This window comes from Mus caroli, chromosome 6 (genome assembly GCF_900094665.2).
Source record: "Mus caroli chromosome 6, CAROLI_EIJ_v1.1, whole genome shotgun sequence".
NCBI classification, from domain to species: domain Eukaryota; kingdom Metazoa; phylum Chordata; class Mammalia; order Rodentia; family Muridae; genus Mus; species Mus caroli.
This window is the reverse complement of record NC_034575.1, coordinates 83072605-83095659: the sequence shown is the minus strand read 5'-3', so window position 1 is coordinate 83095659 and position 23055 is coordinate 83072605. Positions and strand designations below refer to the sequence as shown.

Genomic DNA, 23055 nt, shown 5'->3' with positions numbered 1-23055 from the left:
CCCGGCAACAGTTCTTGAATTGAGAGTGAACCTCTCGCCCCATACAGGCATGTGTCCCCATGGCCAACACTTGGCTATTTTTGCTATTCTAAGGCCCTCTCACATATGTGCTCATTTTAGAGCCACGTAGGATCAGGGAAAGAGCTGCCCCCCCCCATCTCCAGAGGACGGCTGGGTTCCACCAACCCTCCCCTGTCCTCTATTCCATTTCACTGTTAGATTGTCAAGGTTGGCCTGAGTCCTAAACAGACATTTTACAGCAGTAGCAAGGGAAACAGCCATGAGAAGGTATGACTGTTGAGCACCCACTGATTGGTCTGGTGAGAATGGTCAGGGGAATGCTGGGGGAATAATTAAGGGAGAGCAGAAACAGGGCTAGGGAGCACGGAGATCTCTCAGGTACAGGGCAGAACCATCTATAATTGGACACTACTTTTTATTCTTAAACATTTTGAAAGCTTTTCTTTAATGAGATTTTTACTGAGTTTTCAAGTGTTCTGGTGGTTAAAACAAATATTGACAAAGGCTATGGTTCAAAAACTAAAAACTCAAAATGACATGATTCTACTTATAACCCTAGTGTTTCCTGGGAAATGGCAGCCATGGAAGTGTCAGGTGCTCGCTCCTGCCTGCACCACTGCACTCCTGCAGACTACCTTCCACCAAAGGCCTTCAGTGCTGAGAGGATGCTGTGACGAGCAGCCATTCTGCAGTTGACTGGGCTGTGTCCTAAAGTTTGAATGCCAAAGACACCACAGAGGGCACCATCTCTACATCTGAGGAACCCAAATGGACTCCACTGGAAGTTGCCCTCTCACTGCGGGGGGGCACTGCATCTCCTGGTCCCTGGTTTTCCACTTTACATTTCCTATTTGAAGTAATGCGTATATATCATACAATTTGATACATTTTTTGATTATTCTAATTTACAGAATAAAAATACAGAATTTCTTATCATCAGATCACTCTAATATTCCACACACAGGGAAGAATAGCTGAAAATACTGACAAGCACAGACTCCAACACATAAATATACAACAGGCTGCTAAGGCAGCATTTTCTTAACCATTTAGAAGAACTCAGTTGCCAGACGAAACTGAGACATACCATGGGTTAGTGAGTAGAAGACTGTTACACACACACACGCACACACACACACACACACATGCTGGGGCATGTGTCAGTACATAGGTCTTCAACTCTACAAATAAGCCAGGACAAAACAGGCTGTCTGAACTAAAATTTGCTTTTGAGCACCAACTTCTGCTCACTTTCTCTGATGAGACTGCTCACCATCACATGATGGAAGCATCTTGCACTGTTTCCCGGGACTTCAGTTTTATAAAACCCAGTGGTTGCGCGTGCTAGGTAAGCACTCTCCCACCTGACTATAAACCAAGCTGCTTTAAAGTTTGATAGTAAGAGCTTGCTAAGCTGCCTGTGCTAGCATGGATTTGAATTCACAATCCGTTTGCCTTGGCATGCCACAGAGACTCACTTCATTATTTCATTTCATTTGTTTTGACTCCAACCAAGGTTTTGGTGCTAAAGAACTGTACTGTAAGCCTAAGAAATTGGTCACACTTAANTTAACTCTGTAAACAGTGCTCATTAGTCAGTTAATAGGGCTGAACCTAGGGCCTCTCTTGTNCACCACCGGCTCCATCTCTGAGCCATGCTCCCAGCCTAGCACATCATTTAGGAGTTCATTAGTACATGATACAGCATAAGGCGTTGCCTAAGGATACTCTGGCTCATTTCTGTCTACTGAGTCAAAAGTCCAGAATCTCTGGTGTTTCCTATGAAATATACAAAGTGACAAACACACAGCAGACACTAAAACAAAGAGAGTGCAGTACATTGTTGACAATGTTCTCCTCTTCCTTATTATTAAGTTGTTACTTAATGTATGGTCATGGGGAACCTGCTCCTGATCCACAGACTTTAAGCACTCATAATTCCCTGTAAGACAAACATCTCTGGATTTCCACTCAGGATGGCATCCCACAAAGATACCTAATCTTTACATTACACACTGATCCTGTAATCCAGGTTCTTCCCAGCGCCTCCTTCAGAACTCATCATGGGTTATCATGTGTCAGATTTCCTTCACGAATCACTATGTAAGAAAAACAGTCTGCATGTAGTCATTTTCATTGTCTATTCAAAGACGGTAGATAGACTTTCCACTCAGTATAAAAAGAGGCCCTAAGCCCACACTTCACAAATGATTAAACTACATAAGCTAAAGAATCCATTTTATTCTAATTTGGGCCTTGTGAGAGAGAATGACTGACTAGATGGAGCAANCCAGTAATCAAAGGAAGAGTAGTTTGCAGCGCTATTACCCAGGTGGTGCTGACCTTGCAGTTTGAAGTTTCTCATCAAGAGATGGGCCCTTCTGTGTTGCCAAGGCTGGCCATGAGATCCCAGGCTCAAGCAGTCTTTCTGCCCCAGCCTCCTAAGCACCTGGGACTATAGGTATGTGCTGCAATCTGGGAGGAGCTATGACAAGGGCTCCCTGAATATCACCATNCTTTCTGCAAGTGCCTTGGAGGACTTCATCTGACAGCAAGCTTGGGAAGTTTGGTTGCAAAGTTCCATGTGCGTTAGTCAAACTACTTATTTAATATTAATAGAAAGACAATTTTGTATCCACTATTATACAGGAAATTAAAAAATAATAATTGTGAGAAAGAAAATTCCTAGAGAAAACGTTTAACCTTTACTGAAGTGGAAGGCAGGTTTCTGGTGGAGTGGAGTCCTCAGATGGCGCTGCTATGGGCCCCGACGCAGTGCCTGTTATTGAAACAGGTGGAGAATGCTATGAAGAAAAGAGGGAAAAATAGCCCCCTACCCCCCTCTAAAGACAGGGTTTCACTCACTGGCTGGCCTGGAACTTGTTATGTAGACAGGCTGGCCTCAAACTCACAGAGATCCACCTGTCCTTGCCTCACAGGTTCTGGGGTTAAAGGTACCTGATATCACAAAAAGTAGTCATTCTTACATTACNGTCAAGACTTCTAGATTTAACTGTATTGTTTTTGTGTACTGACGACAGACCCCAGGGCATTGTGCAAGCTAAGCATGTCTTCTTCTGCTGGGTTGTGCACCCAAACCCTGACTTTCAAATTTAAAGGCTATCACAACTAAGTGATTGCAAGTGAAGCCTGGCATTCAGGCTTTAGTCCTGGATGGATNTTCTCTTTTGGGACAGTGTGTCGTGCAGTCTAGGCTGCCCTGGAATTCCTTCTTTTTGTACCACCTGAGTGCCCTGTTTGCAGCGGTACNCTACTGTGCCTAGCTTCTAGCCATTCTTCCATCACTAATCCAGCGTGACACACAGCTCTCCACACTTCCACAGGCAAGTGGAGGCAGAGGGCTTATTCTAAGTCAGTAAAAATAAAGGACATGAAAACCACTAGGAATGGTCAGAGCCGTCCAGATATAAAAACACATTCCTGAACACGGAGCCAGTCACCTGTCTGCTCTACTGGAACATCTGAAAGGCACAGATCATTTAAAGATTTGCAAGGACAACTGACCAACTCTTTTCCATTCTCAGTTTACTTCTGGGTCTCAGGTCTGTACCCACTTAAGAGGCAGTAGAGGTGTATGGGAAGGGTTTGGGGGAAATAACAGGCAAACTTAGCTTGTGGCTTGGGCTCCTGATTAGTGAATTTCACAACAATGGTACCCAGGCAGGAGTCCCCAAGGCTGGACCTCTGAAGATTCTCTTCCCCTGTTGCCAGGGAAACACAAGGACTGATGACTTTTGGCTGGGAGGAGAGGGTGTTGAGATATAGAGACCTGGAATTCAGTATTAAGCCCAGACTAATCTCTTAACTTGTGGCAATCCTCCTGCCTCAGCTTCCCAAGTGCTAGGATTACAGTCATGAGGTACCTACCATGTCCAGTTTTAGGAAATTGATTTTTTCAAAACCAGGTAAATGGAATTTAAAAAATTCACTCTGACACCTCAGTTCCAGCAGGATTGCCCCAAATTGTCCAACAACTTCAATTCTACCATGAGAAGAAAAAATCTAATAAAGCCAAGGTTCAAGTCAGGTCAAAAGGCAAATGCAAGAAAACGAGTGATTCGCTAATGGAGGTAGGCATGGTGGTTTCACTCAAAGGAAAAAGGTTTCTCATATGCATGAGCATACAAGCGTCCACACTAGTCTAAATGTAGACGGTGGGAGGCAGAATGCTGCTCCCATCTGCGTGTTCCTTTACTCGACACAGAGTCTGACCCACAGTATGCACCCAGACACTTGTGCACAGGGCCAGCTTGGCTCCTACAGACTTGGTGACAGATCCCAGAGTGCTTTGCGAGGTGCTGGCTCCATAGGAATGAATGATGAGTAGCCAAAAGATTAACTTCTTCAGATGTGCAGTAGGTTTGTATTGCTCTTCTTTCTAGAAACTTCTCTGTTCCAAGAGTATTGATGAGTCCTGGAGGGATCAATCTTAATTCTTCAATACAAGTGAGCTGTAGGAATTCAAAGTCATGGTATAATATAGCCCCTGTTAACTAGGGGTAAAATATTCCTGGATTAAAAGGTTTCTGGGCAGAAAAAAAAAAAAAAATCAGAGTTCTGAGCGTAGTGGAAGGCCTCTATGANGGTGACACGACCGCCTGCAAGCCTGGGTGTGACTATAAACCAAAGCAGTACGTGTGACATAGGAGCTTCTGCCGGCTCTCGTGGCAACTTGGCCAGNTGCCTTGAAGTGATTCTGCTCTGAGGCAGGGAACTGCACAGTCACAGTGGGTGGGATTTGCTCCCTGAAAGGCCAGCCAGGAGTGGTGTGGTGGGTGCTGGTGGGGTGGGTGGAGGCAGGCCTCAGGCTCGTCTCTGCTCCTAGGGTTTCTGTTTGCCTGCTTTTGAAGGAAAGGGGGCTAAAGCAAAAGGATCAGCAGTGGCCAGCTCTGTAGTCCTGGAGGACAGGGATGTGACAGACACAGAGCCAGCTAGCAGCTGCTTATTGCTTTGTGAAACAATCTTGTAGGCAGCAATGGGCTGGGCTTCTGCACTTAGCTCATCTTCTGGGCTATAGTGTCGAGAATATTTGGATAAAGCCTGGGGGTGGAATGGCTTGCCAGCTGCTGGGCCTGAGAAGGCTTCTTTCTGGGGCTGCAGTCCTCTGTTTCTGTCAACAGGATGGCCCCCAGAGTTCATTGGAGACCCCCTGGGAGAATTGCCGTCAAAATGGTCTGCCACCTGGACAGAGTGGGAGGGGAGACCAGCCTGCGGTGCAAAGCCAGTCACAGAATACTGTGCCTGTGCAGGGGTGTAAATGGCTCTATCTCGGCCTGCAAGCAGGGGCCCTTCGTTGGACTGACTGAGGTTNGCCTGCATCGGCAAATCCTGTGAGGAGCCCTGCACAGCCAGGAACTCCTCCATGCTCCTCTTCTTGGTAAAAGGAGCTCTGGAGAACACATCTACTTCATCCATCTGGGGAGGCGCTACACTGCCCTTGGAAACAAAAGGGGCTTTGGAGAAAATGTCCACGTCGTCTGCTGGAACCAGCGAGCTCCTGAAGGGGGCTGTGGCAAAGACATCAGGCTCCCCAAGATCATCTGAGGCTCGCTGGTTGATTGGCAAGAACTGGCTCTTTTTCCCACCTTGTCCCCTTTCTTCTGGCTCAGTGCACACTCCAGATTCAGAGAACAGGGTGGCTTCTCCCAGCTTCTCCTGGAGAGGCCGGCAGTTCTCGTCCTCTTCTTCAGACTCCAGGAGAGGCCGAGACCCACTGCAGTCCAGCATGTCCCCCTCCAGGTCAGTCCCCTCCTCCTCACTGCTGTGGAAGGAGCTGTTGCTGGAAGGACCTTCTCGGGCCAGAGAATCAGACGCTAAGGTGTTCTGAGTCTTTGTGTCAGGAGCTCTGCAGGGATCTGGGTAGAGGGGGAGGCCTTTGGTGCCCATGGATTCTTTAAAGTGCTCTACAGTAATTACAGGACAAGGACTGGGCTCTCTCTGGAGACCTAGAAAAGCATAAAATTCAGAATTAATGTGGATGCTGGTCCAGAGCTTTTTGGAACATTTAATGTTCAACCGAGCAGACACATTGTGGAACCAAAGGATGGATGTTGACAATGGAAAAACAGAAAAATAAACAAGTCAAGCAAGGTAAATGCACACAGACTGAAGAGCAAGCATCACCTCACACTTTGGATCATGATAAGACACAATGGGCAGGGAAGGTGAATGTGTTAGGCACACCGACACTCAGAGCAACGAGGCAACACTCCTAATTGCAGGCCAGGCACAGACACCTGCTCTACCTGGCTCAGAGGCAAATGAAAGCAGCCCAGTCATCCTTCTCCACGCACACCAGATGGACTTGGGCTATGGAGAACCACTGTCTGGGGAGGAACTTAAACTCGGCATCTTGCATGTACTCCACATGCAGAGGGGCAGACCCGCTGACAAGCGGAGTTCGGCTCTCAGTAAGTGCACGCTTTCTTGATGACATACTGCAAATGGTACTCACAGAGCAAGTGATGCCCCATGCAAATACTGAGGGTACTTTCCGAGTCATACTAGATGATAACAACTTTGGCTGGAGTTGCCCTACAATTTTGTTTTTAGTGTCCCAGGTTAGCAAAGTTCTCTTTAATGAGCCCACCATTGACTTCTTTAAGCAGAACTACTAGCAAACTCCAGATCCTAGCACAAGTGCTGATGTAGGTAGAGGTGCCTCTGGGCGAACTGGCTTTTAAAATCAAATAGACAATTATCAGAATGCAACAGAGCTTACCTTCCAAGACATATTAGCAGGTTAGAAGTATGTCATTGGGCACATGTTAGCAGGAGGGTAGGAAAAAGGCATATGTAACTAAGCAAGAAGAATCCAGAGGAAGGGGAGGGGGTGGGGTGGGGGTGGGGACAAAATATATTTCTTTATGGGCTCAAAAAAGAAATACCACCAGANTGTCCCAACCCACGAGGATATTAGCTTTTGGCTATCCCCCCACCACCACCAGGCCCTCTCCCTCACCCTCCTCCACCCCAGTGAATAGCTAGCCAGACAGGAATTCCTCCCATATTCTGTGGGCTACTAACATTCTTGCTTGAACTAAGCACACAGAGCACAGAGAAAGGGGCTACATAGCTGGGCTTATAGGGAAAGCAGTTACTTATTGAGGAANTACGCTGTCAAGAACTCGGGGGAGGGGGGCACCTAACATTTTTTTTTTTTTCAAATCCTGCAACTTTGTAAAAGCGGCCCTTTATTTTAAACAGTTGGCAATAAATACATTTCAGGTCCCCCCTCCCATTTTTATTTCTACACTCAAATTATAATTTGAATTCTATATGGCTTTTTGAGTGACATTTGATGATGTGGCTTTGAAGAAATGGGCTTTCCTTACGTTGCGACTCTGCTGAGCGCACTGAAGTGCTGATACGGAAACCAGTAGGAAATAAAGACTTCTTGTCCCCTCANAGTGTATATGGATACAATTCTAATTTATCAGGCAAGAGAACTGAGGTTAGATTTATCTCAGAGATGCCCAGGTGACAAATTCTGAGGGAACTAAAATGACAGGTGGGTAGGTGGAACTACTAACTTTCAAAATAAAACTCACAAAGAAATGTTCAGAGGATCCTAAGAGTCCATAGGCCACCCCCTCTTACAGGTCAGCCTCAATTGTTAAATTAAGGTACACTTCTTCTCCTTTCCACAACTACCTGAATGCTGGTGCTTCTAAGCTGGCTATGGANCAGAGCAAAGTATCCTTTAGCACAGAGAGACAGAAGGTTGGGTCAAGTCAGTGACTTGAGGGAACTGAAATTGGATTCATTCAAACCAAATTACATATAAACTGCAAAAGGCAGCTATCGACCTGGAGACCCAGGGCCCAATGCTGTCAATGCCTATGAGGCAGCGAGGGAAAACTCCCTCATCCATAATGGGACATGAAGAACATGCCCAGCCCATGCAAACNACTGTCAAGTAGCAAGAAGGCTTTGAGTCATGAACCCAGGAGAAAACCCACCAACTCAGGGCATCTTCTCTGGCTTTTGAAATGAATAGTAAGATATTTTATATTTAAAATACCAACAGCTTTAAAAAGTTCAAAATCAGCTGGGTATAGAGTGATTCATTCCTTTTATCTAGCACTTGGAATATCAAGGCAGATCTGTGAGTTTAAGGCTAGCCTGATCTACACAGAAAGTTCCAGGCCAGCCAGGGCTATAGAGTGAGAACCTGGCTCAAAAAACCAAAATCATCAACAACAAACAACAACAAAATGTGGAGTCACCATAAAACACCACAGCATTGAGTCTGAAGGGAAAACTTGACTCTTGTTGGTCAAAAGATGTTTCAAAGCAATTTCTTCAGTCTCACTGACTGGAAACCATCTCTGATGGGGCTTCTTGAAAAGCCTGTCTCTCAACATTTCTTGTAGGTGCAGTGTGACTGAGGCAGAGTAACCAGGCCTAGCATTTTGAAGGCCAAAGAAATACCGTATAGGGAACCCGGACATCTATGACTCCAGAGAATTCTGGTGGTGTTAACGAGGCAAACAACAGAATTCAGGGAAAAGGCATGCATATAAAATCCTACTGACAGCTAAGGGTTTGACTGCTGTTCACTCTTTTGGTCAAAGTGCTCTTATAAGTATTTTTAGGATGAATACTCTTTGCAGTGGAAACGGCCTTGAGCCAATGGCACACTACCTCTGAAGGAGCCTGCCTTCTGGGAAGGATCCACCTAACTTACCCTCAAGCCATGGTCAAGATCTTTTGGTTACCAATGGCAGTCACAGCAGATACCTTGTAACCAAAGAACAAAAACAAAACAACAAAAACTCTCGCCTTTTCTCCTAGCCCAGGACCTGGCCTTAAAGGGTACAGGCTTTTGTTCATCATGAGGGATTCTCTTGTAACTCCCTCAAGCTGGGTCCTTTCTCCTTTTGTTTTCAAAAGGTCTAGAAATAACCCCATCTGAGTTACACAGGTTTCAGCATGAGCTCTCAAGTCCTCACCACTCCCTGTACTCTCCCAGAGACCAGAGACTAGTGTGGCATTCCTGAAGATGACTGACCCCAGGCATACTATCTGATTGACACTGAGGTCATTAGAGTGCCCCCTAAAGAAGCAAAATCTAAGATTAAAAAAATGCTTATTACTGTGTGCATGCACAACATGTGCCATAGTGTGCAAGCAGTGGCTACAGGACAGTTCTCTACCTCCGCCCCATGGCGCTGCTGACTTGGTTCATTAGGCTTTTACCCAATGAGTCATCTGGCTGGCCCCAAACCTGAGATTTAAAATTTCCGGCTGGCTACTCTGTAGTGTGTGTTAGAACTTTGTCTCTACACTCTTAACTGTAGAACCCGTCAGGGAACACCAACAACAAAGTCTTGCCAAAGTCTAAAGCAATGGCTTGGGTATTAAGATTAAGAAGCAAAATGTGCCAACAAGGTGTGTGGCTTCTGCTGAAACTCAGTGTCTTAGAATACAGGCTGAGCAGCCTGGGATTCCTACAACCTTCNGTGTTCACTGGAACCCCAGCACTTGGTACTTCCTTATGCGAGGCAATTGTGAGAAAGCCCAGTGCAGGGATGCCAGGAGCAATTAAAGAGAGCTATTTCTCCCAGGGCGTAAATACATTCTTGGATCCTCTTGTTTAACTCAATTGGCCTGGGTGTGTATTAAAGACTAAATCAGAGGAGAGCAGTTTCTAATTGGTACTATTCTGTCACCTAAGTATGGTCCTGACTAACATGTGTTGGTAGGTCTCTCACTCCTGACCATGATGGGCTTCACTCTCCAGGGTAGTCATAACTCACTAAACCCCAGGACATCTTGCACAGCTGCTCACACTTTTGTTCACTGGTATTTGCAGCTGTTAAGTAATGTGCTCAAGTCCTTTCGTAGGAANAGAACAGCTACCTTAAGCTACTTACACATCTGAACATCATGCACTTTTTGAACAGATAAAAGCTTTATTCCTCTGTATGTTTACATAAGAAATTTGTTTACAGACTTATTTTATACAATACTTGCGAAGCAGTATTCATTTTTCACATTTTACTGCACAAGATAGCTTCATTACATCACTTTGCTTAGCTTCCCTGGGGAAGACAAGTTAAAGACCTAAGGTAAGAATCCATCCATGTGATAAAGGCATGAACAACAGGGCAGAGGAGAATACCCACAGATAGTGAATTCAGGACACTGCATCATAGTGAGAGGCAACGAAGGACTTCCCTCCTACCAACCTTTGGGAACTCTGCATAAGGTAGCATTACCCAGGCAGCCAACAGGCCTCAACCTTCCTCTTTAGAGAAAGGAAACCCAGGGGAAACTACATAGGATACCTTTGTTAAAGACTTTGAAATGGAGGCCAACTGGGACTCATTCAGTTCACAAAAGCTAAGTACATCCAACTTGGTAACCATTATCATCACGGAAAGAAAAGGTCTAATTTTGCACTGGTAAAATGGTCTCTAGAGAGGGCTATGAATCAGCTTGCAGTATCTGAAGTGTCTCACTCAACAACCTCACTGTAACCCTTATGTCAGCAGCCTCAATTGCTGAAGTGTTCTGGGCGATGCTGTCATTCCTGACTCTNCATGTCAGGGGCAACAGACTGTGATCAACTTACAGAGCAGGAAGGTAGAGACTGTCAGATGCCTGCCAGAGAAGCCTTGTCACAAGGGACTTTAGCTTGGCCCAAGGGGTCTACAGCATTCTTTTGTTCAGCTGAGCATGGACCCCCAGCCCCATCTCAAAGGTCTCCTCACTCCTACAGTACTGCTGAAGACAGAACTGATTACCTGGGGGAAGGCTATGTTGGTCTGAACCAAAAGAAACACTTATCAGGAGGAGCATAGGGAATGAGAATTGCAAACCACAAAGATATCAAATTTTCAATTATCAATAATCTAAGTGCTAGAATTCTCATCTGATCAGGAAGAGCCAAGTCCAACACAAAATGTTAAGTGACAACCTCTTTCAGGGATTATCTTTAAATACGCTAAGACCACGGGACTGCAAACTGTGATGGTGAGATCCCTCTTGGTTATGAAGTCTTCTTTAGAAATTGCCTGTGGCTTTCTGTGTCTTCAGCAGTAACTGTTCTTCATCTCACCCAGTGGTTTTGCTTTCTGGAATAGTTCAATATTACTCAAAGGCAGAGGTGTGGGGAAAACAGGTAGGATCGAATATGCTGNGAGCGAGGCTACTGGGGAAATGCAACAACATCCTTGCTATCATATCTGGTGATGTTATGTCTAAGATCAAGAGTTTAAACAACTCACATGCCACTGGCCTGCCTAGGGTNACCACTCACTTCCCAAGCAAAACCAGATGCTTCTGGAGGGAACATTCAACCACATGAAGCATTTCTGATGTCTACGTCAGAAATCACTGTAACAATTATAATACTACTACTTAGAGGTGATCATTTAAAAATATCTTCTTTGAGGACCATGTTTTTAGAAACTTTAGAAATTAAGTTTGGTTTTCTAGGGGGAAAATACCAATTTGTGATACTTTCTGGTACAGTAATTACTTCCACTCATCAGAGAGAAGATAAAAAAAATGCACATAGTATTTGCCCATATTTTAACAACAAATCCCTGATTATACAGATTGAAATAATAGAAATCTCTGGATTCTGTTTAACTGCAATAGGTAAGGTTGTGTGTACTTAATATTACAGGAGGAAAATCTATCTCCAAGCTTTTGATGATGTGAGCTTTTATCAGGCAACCAGCAAGTAGCAATAAGGTTAGTAACTGCTCATTCTAACCCTGTGAGTAAATGCTGCAGAAAGCTGGAGGAATGGCAAGAGCATAGAAGCTACCCGAAGGACATCTGGATTGTACAATCCTTCATAGTCCTTCTAAACACAACAAAGCAGCACAATGATGCTACACTTCTGCTGTCTCACAAAGCACCTATCCACATTAATTCTGTGTAAACAGCCAATGGCAGCTCTGAGGAGTAAAATGTTCAAGGTCACAAGCCAGGGTCTGCCTGAGCTGCCCTGGCCCCCTCTCTCACCAACCTGCCTTCACCAGCTCAGCANACACCAGTGAGACAAAGTAAATGGGCTACTNAACAGGCATGCAGTGCCTCTTACAGTTCAGTCTTGTTCCATGCATCTCCAGTTACCACACACCATGTGCTCTTCTCAGGTCACTCCCTCAGCTTAGGGTGATACTGCTCTAAGGAAGGCTGCGCTGACTAAGTCCTTAGAATGTGTTNCTCAACAGAAAAACAGCCCTGCCTGCCGAAGGCTTATTCCTGAAGAACCANCCCAGGACTCTTGCTGCCTCACCCAGGCTTTAACCATCTTCCTTAGCCATAGTCTGTGAATTTTCATTAGTGTCTCTATTAAGCTTTATTGAGCCAAATGACTACACAATATATCTCAATATAATTATGCTTGACACAAGGAAGAATGGTTTAGAGACACTTAACCTAATTTCTAGACTGCACTCTTCATAGCTGCAATTAAACTGGGAAAGTAGACATTCCATTATATTGCTAACCTTTGTATGAGAAAAAAACAAATGTGAAAACACAGACCTAAAACATTATCCTTATTTAAAAATAAACATTTCCTTCATTAGTTTATACATTCTTTCTATGTCCAGGAAAGAGGACACAACCATTTCCTNTCCACCAAGGGGTTAACCAAGTCCTGCTTCCCTCAGCCCACATGTGGAGAGCTCTTCGTGACATCTCCATCCTCGCTGCACACCGCATCTCGCTCACTTGTGGAAACCATCTCTTCTAGCAGAGGCCTTTCCTCAGCTCATCTAGGTTCAGTTGGCACAGGAAGTATTAAAGTCAGAAAGAAGACTGAGTGTCCCCTCTTCCTGCTGTCACATTGCTGGAGACAACGGTGGCCCTCCAGAGGGCAGTGTCTGCAGGATCGCGCTGCTGCTGGTTCCCCACCACTTAAAGTGCAATATGAGCAAGAAAAAAAACAGCATCATAGTAGTAGAGAACAAGCCATGGGATTTGGGATTGTACAGTTCTGATGAACTCTTCCAACCCTGGGGGATGGCACTCGAGGAAAGGAGCTCTCTGTGCCTGCTCCTCTTCTAAAGGGTGATTTTTACAAAAGTGCTCTCCACACACCTTGATGTAAGTACACAGAGGGTGTCCAGGAGGCACATTGTAGGGCAAGTGCAGGGCCTTTATTTAACTCTATGAACAACAGGCTAAGGTTAGTGAAGAACTATTCTTTGTTTGATCTTTGATATCTAGGAAGCCAAGGAAAGCCAACCGCACATATTCCATCAGCTTCAGCCTTCAACTTAAACACCAGCGAAAGGTAAGCAGCCAGCCAAACTGTGCCCAGCACACTTATTTCTGATGATCTGAAAATAAACAACATGCTTGGGTATANAGAGAGAGGCCTGCTGAAAGCTTTGAGCAAGACATAAACTCTACTTAAAATAAGCACTCCAGGACTGCTATATGNGTATACACGGGAAAGAGATCAAACCCTGTACAGGCACCTGATGTCAGACTTGAAATGCCAAGTGGAAACAGAACTATTCAGCATCTTCATTTATACACAATTTACAATATTTGATTCAAAATAAAAAAATCACAAGAAAAATACATCTGTTTCTGCTACAATTCCTTCCCTTCCCCTCCACCCCCCAAGAAAAGTCTTCTAGTAAAAGGTAGCATGTTCCCACCACTGTCTTGTTTTGGTCTAATTCTGAGATCCCAGCTTGGGCCAGGTAACATGGAAGGATGGCAATGCTTGGTGTTTATATCACATACACATTTATTCAAGGATCTCAAATGCTTGCAGTCACACCTCCAGATTTGAGAAACCACGATTCAATGGAAGCCAGATAGCTAGACAAACGCCGAGAAGGTTGCATGGGGTGCAAGATCCCTTGGCTCAGTCTATTATCAAACAAGATTAAAGTTGGCTGGATAGAGCTGAGCCCATTTTCTCTTCACAAACACATCCTATTGGTTTTGCCCTGTTTAAACTGCACACCTGACTCCAGACTTCTGCCTGGAGGTAAGACCAGCCATAGCTGCCATGTCCTCATGATACTGCATCAGGATAAAAAGCAAGAATGGACACATATTCATCAGCATCTGGGAGACGGGCTATAGGACTGACATGGGGGCCATTCCTAGCAAGAATGAGACAAAAAGTGTCCATCACAGGCTGAGTGACAGTCAAGCTTCTGTGAGTGGGTTCCAGCAGAGGTGAAGCTCAGGGCAGTTAGCGCTTGAGTTAAGATAATGCTATTGAAGATGGGGAATGAGGAAACACAGCAAACTAACAAGAGGAGCCGGCCAAGGAATGGATCTGGAGGGTCAGAGATTTTTCTTTCCTTATCATTTCTATAGGAGAAGGCAAGGGGTAGGAGAAAGGAGCTTGAGGNCCCCTTATTTGCAGATTTAAAAAAAATCATTTTTTTCTCATAACTCCGTAATGAAAATGTGTATTACGGCATGAAGGTTACAGAACTGTGTCTGCTCCTGGCTCACGGCTACAGGTCTATGAGCTGATCCACCAGCAGCAAAGACCTGGCTAGGTTGGGAAGACTGGACTCAGAGCTCCCACTGCTGTTCCTAGAGTGCCCACCTGGAAGCGGAAAGACAGGATTCAGTACAAAACAGAGGGTTAGGGTTAGAAGTGCAGAGCAAGCGAAGGAGAAAAAGGAAAACAAAGAAACCCAGAGAAGGAACATCTCATATTTAAAAAGTCTTACATGTTGATTTCTAAATATAACCACCGCGCCACCACCTCCCACCGACAGCTCACTCCATGTACACCAAAGTAGGGGCAGCACACTGCAGAGATGCTGCTGGTTCCAAACCAACATTTTTGCCCAAGAAGTTCTGGCTGCCATGCTAGCCTACTACCAATAGACAGCCATCTCTCTCACTAAGTAAAAATTAATTTACTTTAGGGAAAATTAACTATTAGGATATTGCAATATGAACATGCTTTTCAAAATAAATAAGTGGTATGTTTTGGTGTTTTGTGCATGCTCACATGACTCAAAGAAGAAAAGAGATGTTCCATAATGTTGACAGATGCAGCCGACACCAAAATGCCACCATTTAGCTCTCTGGTCAGAATCTGTATCTATCACATATTTTCTAATTATGATAAAAAATATTCAACACTTCTGACATAGACCTTCAGGCTTCTACTAAGCAGAGAAACTTTCTTTTTGGCTTGACATTGTATAGAAACTAAGTCTTCTCTAAGTAAATCCAAGTCAGTGAGGTTTAAGCTACAGAGATCTGCATCTCCACCTGCCTCACATGCTGGTCCAGCCTACACTGACTGCCATCATCCAGTGTCTTTCACCAAACGGTGATGCTCCCATTCACCATGCAGGCTAGGGACATTGCTTTGATGAGAACTGATGTCAAGCTTTCTCTTTTCTCCAGCCTCTTTCTTACCTTGTGTGTTTTTGGTTATCAGTACAGGAATAGGGTCAAACTCATCTTCTGCCACTTTTTCGGAGCCCTCAGCGACACCAAAACCTGAGATGAGATTACTATCTTCTGCAGCTTAATACAGAATGCAAGCACACAAGCAGAAACAACAGAGGAAGAGATTAGCAAATGAGAGAACAGGAAGGAAGCACCAAGCCTTCAACCATGAACAACACTATACTTAAAGGTGAAAGCACTTATGATTGTGAATTGAAATAAAAGTAGGAAACTGGAAAACACAGGTGTATAGGAGTAAAAGCTTCAGGATTTACAATGTTAAAGTTTCATTCGTAATTAAGAATTCTCCATTGTGTAGAGATGGAATAGTTGGGAAGAATCTCTGCAGTGTTGATATCTTTACTGAACCAACAGAGGCCTGGCTAACAACACTTGAAACACTCAAAGCCTGGGGAAGGAGGAACTGTAGAGGCTGGGGCACGGTTCAGTGGCAGTGTGTGCCTTAGCAAGTGCAAGGCCCTGAGTAAGAACCCAGGACCCAAAAACAACAACGGAAGAAAATTAACCAATATGTACAAGGCAAGCAAAGGCCCAGAGTTCCTGTTCTTTGAAAAAAAGACTTTAAATAACTCCGAATGCTGGGTCATAGAAGCACACGAATTAAGACCATAGCATAAGTTTCTCAGACTACTCCTTTCTCTATTTGGGGGGGGGGTGTTTTGGATTTTTGTTTTGTTTGTTGTTGTTTGAGACAGTCTTATTCTGTAGGCCTAGTTGTCTAGAACTTATAGAAATCAGCCTGTCCTTATCTCCTTGGCGGTGGCATTAAAGCCAGCCCCAGCAATGCTGCCTGAGCACTAGGTGGCAGGCAATGCTTCTCTGTTGATACTACANAGCCCTGCCAGCCATCAGTGTCTGTCTATACAGGTAACTTCCTGTGGCGGCTGTAAAATACAACCAGCTACCATCGCTAACCGTGAGCTTTGTTCTCAGTAGGCTCGGGGGCTTCTTCTTGAGTTTCCTTTAGGAGGAGGAGCTTAACTTGTTAATGTTTTAATACTTCTCCATCACAGAAATAAGCTTCACCACAACAGACCTCAGAACCTAATCCAAGCTAGTCTGCCTGTAACACCTCAAACCAGATGAAGCCAAACTAAGAAGTGAAAATGGTGGGTCAGAGAGAGAAACCCAGTAATCAATTATGACTCAAAGGCAAAATAATATTAAAATGTTCACAAGTTCAATTTTTGAGGAATGTTTGTTTGTCATAATTCTTTTTTATTAGATATTTTCTTTATTTACATTTCAAATGTTATCCCCTTTCCTCATTTCCCCTCCGAAAACCCCCTATCCCANCCCCTCTCCCCTTGCTCACAAACCCACCCACTCCCGCTTCCCTGTCCTGGCACCACTGATGTCCAACAAGGCCATCCTCTGCTACATATGCAGCTGGAAGCCATGGGTCCCTCCATGTGTACTCTTTGGTTGGCAGTTTAGTCCCTGAGAGCTCTGGGGGTACTGGTTGGTTCATATTGTTGTTCCTCCTATAGGGCTGCAAGCTCCTTCAGCTCCTTCAGCTCCTTCAGTCCTTTCTCTAGCTCCTTCATTGGGGACCTTGTGCTCAGTCCAATGGTTGGCTGAGAACATCCACCTCTGTATTTGTCAGGCACTGGCAGAGCCTCTCAAGAGACTCCTATCAGAAAGGCTCCTGTCAGCAAGAACTTGTTGGCATCCACAATAGTGTCTGGGTTTGGTGACTCTATGGGAGGATCCTCAGGTGGGGCAGTCTCTGGATGGTCTTTCCTTCAGTCTCTGCTCCATACTTTGTNTCTGTATCTCCTCCCTTGGGTATTTTGTTCCCCCTTCTAAGAAAGACCCAAGTATCCATACTTTGGTTTTCCTTCAAGGAATGGTTTTTTTGAAGAAAGTGTTTCTTTACACTCAAAAACCTTGAATCAGATTTGATAAAATGATTTTACTTTCTTTTTGTTTTTATTACGTTTTTCAAGACACTGTTTCTAAGCGTAGAAACTGTCCTAGAACTAGCTCTATAGACCAGGTTGGCCTCCAACTCATAGAGATTTTCCTGTTTTTGCCTNTGCCTAGAGATGTGTGCCACCACCGCCTGGCTATAACTTTACTTTCTAAGGCTAATGTGGTTGGTCCTTAAGGCACATGCTCCCAAGGGTAACATGGAATATCTGTATTCTAGTTCTTGTCAGAACGTGATCCCTGCACCTGCCTGCAGTTGCTAGGGCTTATTAACTACTCTGAGAAGACCTGTNACAGTGGCTAGGACTACCAACCCTTGTTTTCTACAGAGCAGGACAGTTGAGCACTTTACTCATAAGACTTTGATAAGGGAAGTCCCCAGGAGCTGTTCAGCTCTTCTGCTCAGGGATACATGTGTGTTCAAGATGAAAGACTTTACCTTTGTGAGTGGGAGCAGAGAGTGCTATGGGGGCAAACTCCTCCAGAAGGTCAGCAGTAGGGTTAGAAAGCAGAGAACAGTCAAGCAGAGAGTCTTCCCCCGTGAGAGAGTCTGAGTCCAGTTACCAGCATTCCAGGCAACGATGGCATTAAACAGCACACAACAATATTGTGAGGTTATAGCTTGACTTTCAAATTACTGCATTTACAGGCCATATATACAAGNCAAAGTACAGAAAGAAAATCAAAAGAAACATGTTAAGCTCTCTGAACTTCTAATGACAAAAACATGCAGCCTAGATTCCATNTGGTAGTAACACATAAATATAAGATTTTTTAGCTCAGAAACTGCTGGTTAAACAATAAACAAGTCCNTGACTCAAGTGCACTGTAACTTCACTACCCGGCTCTCAGCAGCTACTGTTTGGAGAAAGGACTCTGAGGCTTAGAGTCTCTCTTAACTCTTCCACTTAGGAAGAGAGTTACGGCATTCTGAAGTGCTAACTAAAACTGGTTCCCATTCGAAATGTCTCTTACTATTTATTATTTTTTTATATTTGAATCCTCCTTTAACATGTGGTATTCTTTCAGTAAAGAGTTGGGAAAAATTCAGAGATAAAACATTTGAGTGTTTCCTGGGAGAAACATGCCANATGTATTAATTTACCATTCCCTAAGGCAACCAGCAGACAGTCTTATCACGGTAATGAGGACTCAGACAAGATTGAAATTTTCAAGTTAGGGTGAAAGCAATACTGGGTCCAAGGACGATTTCAATGTTGCCTGCAAACTAAAGGAAAATCACCTCTAGAGGATGAAGCTCTGATCTGGTGAAGAATTATCAACAGGAGGGGATGAGCTCCATAGCCCTAGTGCCACTAGAGGGACATACTGAGGCAGCCATTCATCTGAGCAGACTCCTGCTAAGAAGGTAGCAGGAACCTGCCTACTGGTGAAGATGGTCTTTTCCCCCCCTTTCTGGTACTGGGGATTGACTAGACCTAGGACTCTGCAAGCACTGTCACTGAACTATATCCCCAGATGGGAAAAGAATACTGAATAACAAAATTCTGTAACCAGGGCAAGCCCAGGAGTCATTCTTAAAAGAAACATGGCTCCAAAAAGTACTCAGTTCTTNAGCACAAGGATACACTCAACATCCAGAAGCCAGGGCTATAAGAATAATTCATAGCATCCACTGTAAAACCAACCAGAATGCAAATAAACAGGCTCGTCTGCCACAGGTAGGAAGCCCTGCTCTGAAGACTCCTGCAGCTACAAGGACCCTGACTGACCTGTGCGGTTCGAGGTCACAGATTCCGTTTGAGATGGGAGGCGCTGAGCAACAGGTGGCTCCAGTCCAGGTATGAGACTCTCAACAGCAACATCAGCTTTGTCTTTTGTACCAGGGCATTAACAGTAGAAAGGAAAGGATAAGAGAAGGAAGAAGTCAGAGGCTACTCAGGAAAACCTGTGAAGGCTTGATTCCACAAATCTCAGGAAAGCGGCAAAGCACAGCCTGTGACCCTATTTCTGCTGTGTTTGGATTTCTATGGCTGAGCATGCATGTTNAAGGTTAACTATCAGGAGTGTGCACTGATCATTGGCTCCTATAAATAAGTGTGGGTTACAACCTACTTTCAAGCAACAAAATCTCCCATGTCAGAAAAGATTAGCTTCAAGACAGGCAATAGTAACTCATACCTGTAATCCAATAACTATGGAGGCTGAGACTGGAGGATTGCCATGAGTTTGAGGCCAGTTTGGCTATATACAGTGATGGTCTACTTCAAAAGGCCATCAACAATCAAAACAGCTTCACTCATCATTAGTTTCAGCGATTTTCCCCCTTCCATGGACTCAACCAGAGCTGGATAAACATCCTCCAATCTAATGCACAACCCTCAAATTTCCCCCACCCTACCCCATGCAGGGAAGGGCTCTCTGTATGTTACGATGTCTCACAGATGGAGGCCTACCTTTCTATGAGGTAATAGCATTCCTGAGTGCTAGCACTAAAGTCTAAGGACTGAGTCCTCGAAGAGTCTGGGCACTTTATATGTTTTGCTTATGAAGCATAAAAAAATGTAACTGAGTAAGGAGACCAAGCCACTGCCCTGTTTGTCATGGGGTTGAGCTGGCAGGCAGACTTCCTGGTAGGTAGGGGTATTTGCCCTGTTTGTCGTGGGGTTGAGCTGGCAGGCAGACTTCCTGGTAGGTAGGGGTATTTGTTGCATGCTTTGTCCTTCTAAAGAAGAATCAGCTCAAGGTTATTAAATTCAGTGAAGTTCCAAAAACCAGTTAGAAATCTATTGTTTCATAAAGGTTTTCTTTTTGCACATTCTTCCTTATCATATGAAACTTACTGGAGAAATCACAGAACACCAGTAAAGACCAGAGTTACAGGCTGTGTGCACAGGAAAGCAGAAAAAGACACACACTTCATTTGAAGTAGCAGAAATGGAGTTAGCAGTCTGGACTGCTGGATTCCCATCATGCACAAGGGCTAGGGAGGTCTTGGGCACTTCTGCTCTCCACCCCCAATCCCCATGCCAGAGCTCCCNCCAGCCCCCACAGCAGGCATGACTAAATAGAAAGTGATGTTACCAATCACAGCATCGGAAGTGCTGCCAAAAGGATCTGTCATAGGCAAGAGGTCAGGGAGCAGAAGAGAAGTGTCAGGAGATTTGAGTCCCTCGATTAGTTTTTCTAGGTTGGGAAAGAGGTAAAGAAAAGGCAAAATGCAATGAGATTATAAAGCAAGCAGATCATTTGCTGCTTTCCATGAAAACAGTTTAGGAATCCTCACTTAAAGATTCACCAGAAAAACAAAGACCATTAGTAGCTTGTTAATAATATACTTTTCCAGGGCCAGTGAGTTGGTTCAGTGGGTAAAGGTGTTTGCTACCATGCATGAAAAACTGAGTTCAATTCCAGGAACCTCACCAGTGGAAGGAGAACAAATTTCTACAAGCGATCCTCTGACTTCGACACATGCACTCACATACATACAACAAAATAAATGCGTCAACCAATAAATGCAATTTTAAAAGTTGTGCACCCTCTTCCCAGAAACCACATAGTGGCTCACAACCATCTGTAATGGGATCCAANGCCCTCTTCTGGTGTGTCTCAAGACAGCAGCAGTATACTCACATACATAATAAATAAATCTTAAAAACAAAACAAAACAAAAGTTGTGCACCCTCCAAAAGACTTTCCAAAATGAGAAGGTAAAAAAGCTACTTCCCCAGGTGAGCTGGAACTCAAGGTGAGCCCACTGGGTCTGTTTATCCCTTGTTTTCATTTGAAGCATAACTTATATGATAACCATCACCAATTTTAAATGTGTACAATGTGGTGAATGTTGACACACTTACACATTCATGTAATCACCATTAGAGTAATGATACAGATTGTTACCAACACTTTCACACTCCTGTACCCCATACAGTAAATGCTTCCTTTGTATCACAGGTAGTAGCAGCAATAGGCCTGGGTTTTGTGTATATAGCTTTGCCTTTTTTAGATTCCCAATCCTGCTCCCTTTTTAAAAATACACGTAGCCAATGATGACACTGACCTTCTAATCCTCCCACCAATACCTCCTTAGTACTGGAACTAATAGGCACTATATAGTGCTGAAGCCTGAACCCAGAACCTTGAACATGCTAAGTAAACACTCTAGCAAGCAAGCTAAATTCTAAACTCCAGATTTTCATTTTATTTTTTGTTAGTTTAATTGTTTTTTTTTTTAAATTTATGTTTGTTTGTTTTAAAGAAACAGTCTTTTAGGGCTGTTAAGAACTTTCTTCCAGAGGACCCAGGTTGAATTCCTAGTACCAACATGGCAGCTCACAACTGTCTGAATTGCCAGTTCCAGGGAATCTGATACCCTCACACATACATGAAGGGAAAACACCAATGTACAGAAAATAAAAATAAAGAAATTATTATTAATTTTTTAAAGTAAGGGTCTCTCTATGCAGGCCTAGCTACCCCAGAGCTTGCTAGCCTTGAACTCAAGAGATCCTCCTGCCTCTGCTTCCCAAGTGCCGTGATTAAGTGCCAGGTGACCTGAGCCACCACACCTGGCCTCAGATTTTCTGATCTGAAAATAGAACCCTGCAGCCTCACTCAGTTGGAGTTCCTTTTCCTTCCTTCCTTCCTTCCTTCCTTCCTTCCTTCCTTCCTTCCTTCCAGATTTTTTTATTATATGTAAGTACACTGTAGCTGTCTTCAGACACTCCAGAAGAGAGCATCAGATCTTGTTACAGATGGTTGTGAGCCACCATGTGGTTGCTGGGAATTTAACTCAGGACCTTCAGAAGAGCAGTCAGTGCTCTTAACCACTGAGCCATCTCTCCAGCCCTCTGGAGTTCCTTTTCTTAGCACAGAACTCNTGACAGTCTTCCATGCTGCAGCNTACAAAGTGTGGCTGTGCAGGTTTTGGTCCAGTCCCCAGCTGACAGACATAAGCATACTAATCATTGAATGAGAATCTATCTAAAGTTAGTGAGACAGGGTTGATTAGCCTTAAATTCCTTAAGCTTATCTAACCTACCTAAACCTGAGGCACAGACATAACAGCAGCTATGTCAGCTTTTCAAATCAATGAAAAAGCCTCTAGAAGTCTCTATTCGATGTCCTGTCCTGAAAGCTGTTCCTGTGGATTCCAGAAACAGAGATCACCTCATACTGACATTATTTCTAAATGGGAACAATTACCCACTAACTGAGGATGTCCCTCTCCTCATGCCAGCAGCCATAGTCACCTCATGGGATTGTTCCCCAAGTACTAGAGACAATGAGCACCAGACTGCAGTGTGGCCAAGCCTTCCAGCTATGCACATTCTTACCCCACTCCAGTGTTTCCTGTGTCTGGATCTAAGGCTCATGTAAAGGTCGTGAAGTTGGGTTGAGAGACTCAGCCTCTACCTTCCCTGCAAGGCCTCAGAGGCTAACATCATTTCCACCACAATTTCTGTTTATCTTTTTAAGTGTGTGGCAGGACCTAATTTCTTGGAGACACCCTCCCCTACCAACTGGNCTAAGATTCTGGTTATAGCTTCATTTCAGAAGAGTCACTTAAACCTAAAGATGGATTACTGCTGACATTTGGAGCAAAGAAATAAAAAGATATCTGAATCCACATTTGTCACATGGGGTAACTTAAAGTATGCCATTCTACACACATCAAAACTTTAG

At 44.2% G+C, this 23055-nt stretch overlaps 2 protein-coding genes across 3 annotated transcripts in view; both read right to left on the bottom strand.

The window, feature by feature from the left end:
* Nucleotides 1-6: 6 nt before the first annotated feature.
* Nucleotides 7-6866, bottom strand: LOC115031333 (uncharacterized protein FLJ45252 homolog). The gene is made up of 3 exons (XM_029478859.1): nt 6764-6866; nt 2887-5987; nt 7-2800 (listed from the first exon to the last, which is right to left on the bottom strand). The coding sequence occupies exon 2, from the start codon at nt 5926-5928 to the stop codon at nt 4864-4866; it is 1065 nt and encodes a 354-aa protein (XP_029334719.1). The 5' UTR covers nt 5929-5987; nt 6764-6866; the 3' UTR covers nt 7-2800; nt 2887-4863.
* Nucleotides 6867-9939: 3073 nt separating this feature from the next.
* The window catches only part of Aak1 (AP2 associated kinase 1), a 142752-nt gene continuing 129636 nt past the window's right edge, over nt 9940-23055 (bottom strand). For both annotated transcript variants that reach the window (XM_021165060.1, XM_029478858.1), the window contains exons 17-21: nt 20455-20556; nt 19143-19244; nt 17849-17959; nt 15424-15534; nt 9940-14593 (exon numbers count right to left, since the gene is read on the bottom strand). In XM_021165060.1, coding sequence (XP_021020719.1) covers nt 14499-14593; nt 15424-15534; nt 17849-17959; nt 19143-19244; nt 20455-20556 — 521 coding nt within the window. In that variant the 3' untranslated portion in view covers nt 9940-14498. The remainder of the gene's footprint in view (nt 14594-15423; nt 15535-17848; nt 17960-19142; nt 19245-20454; nt 20557-23055) is intronic.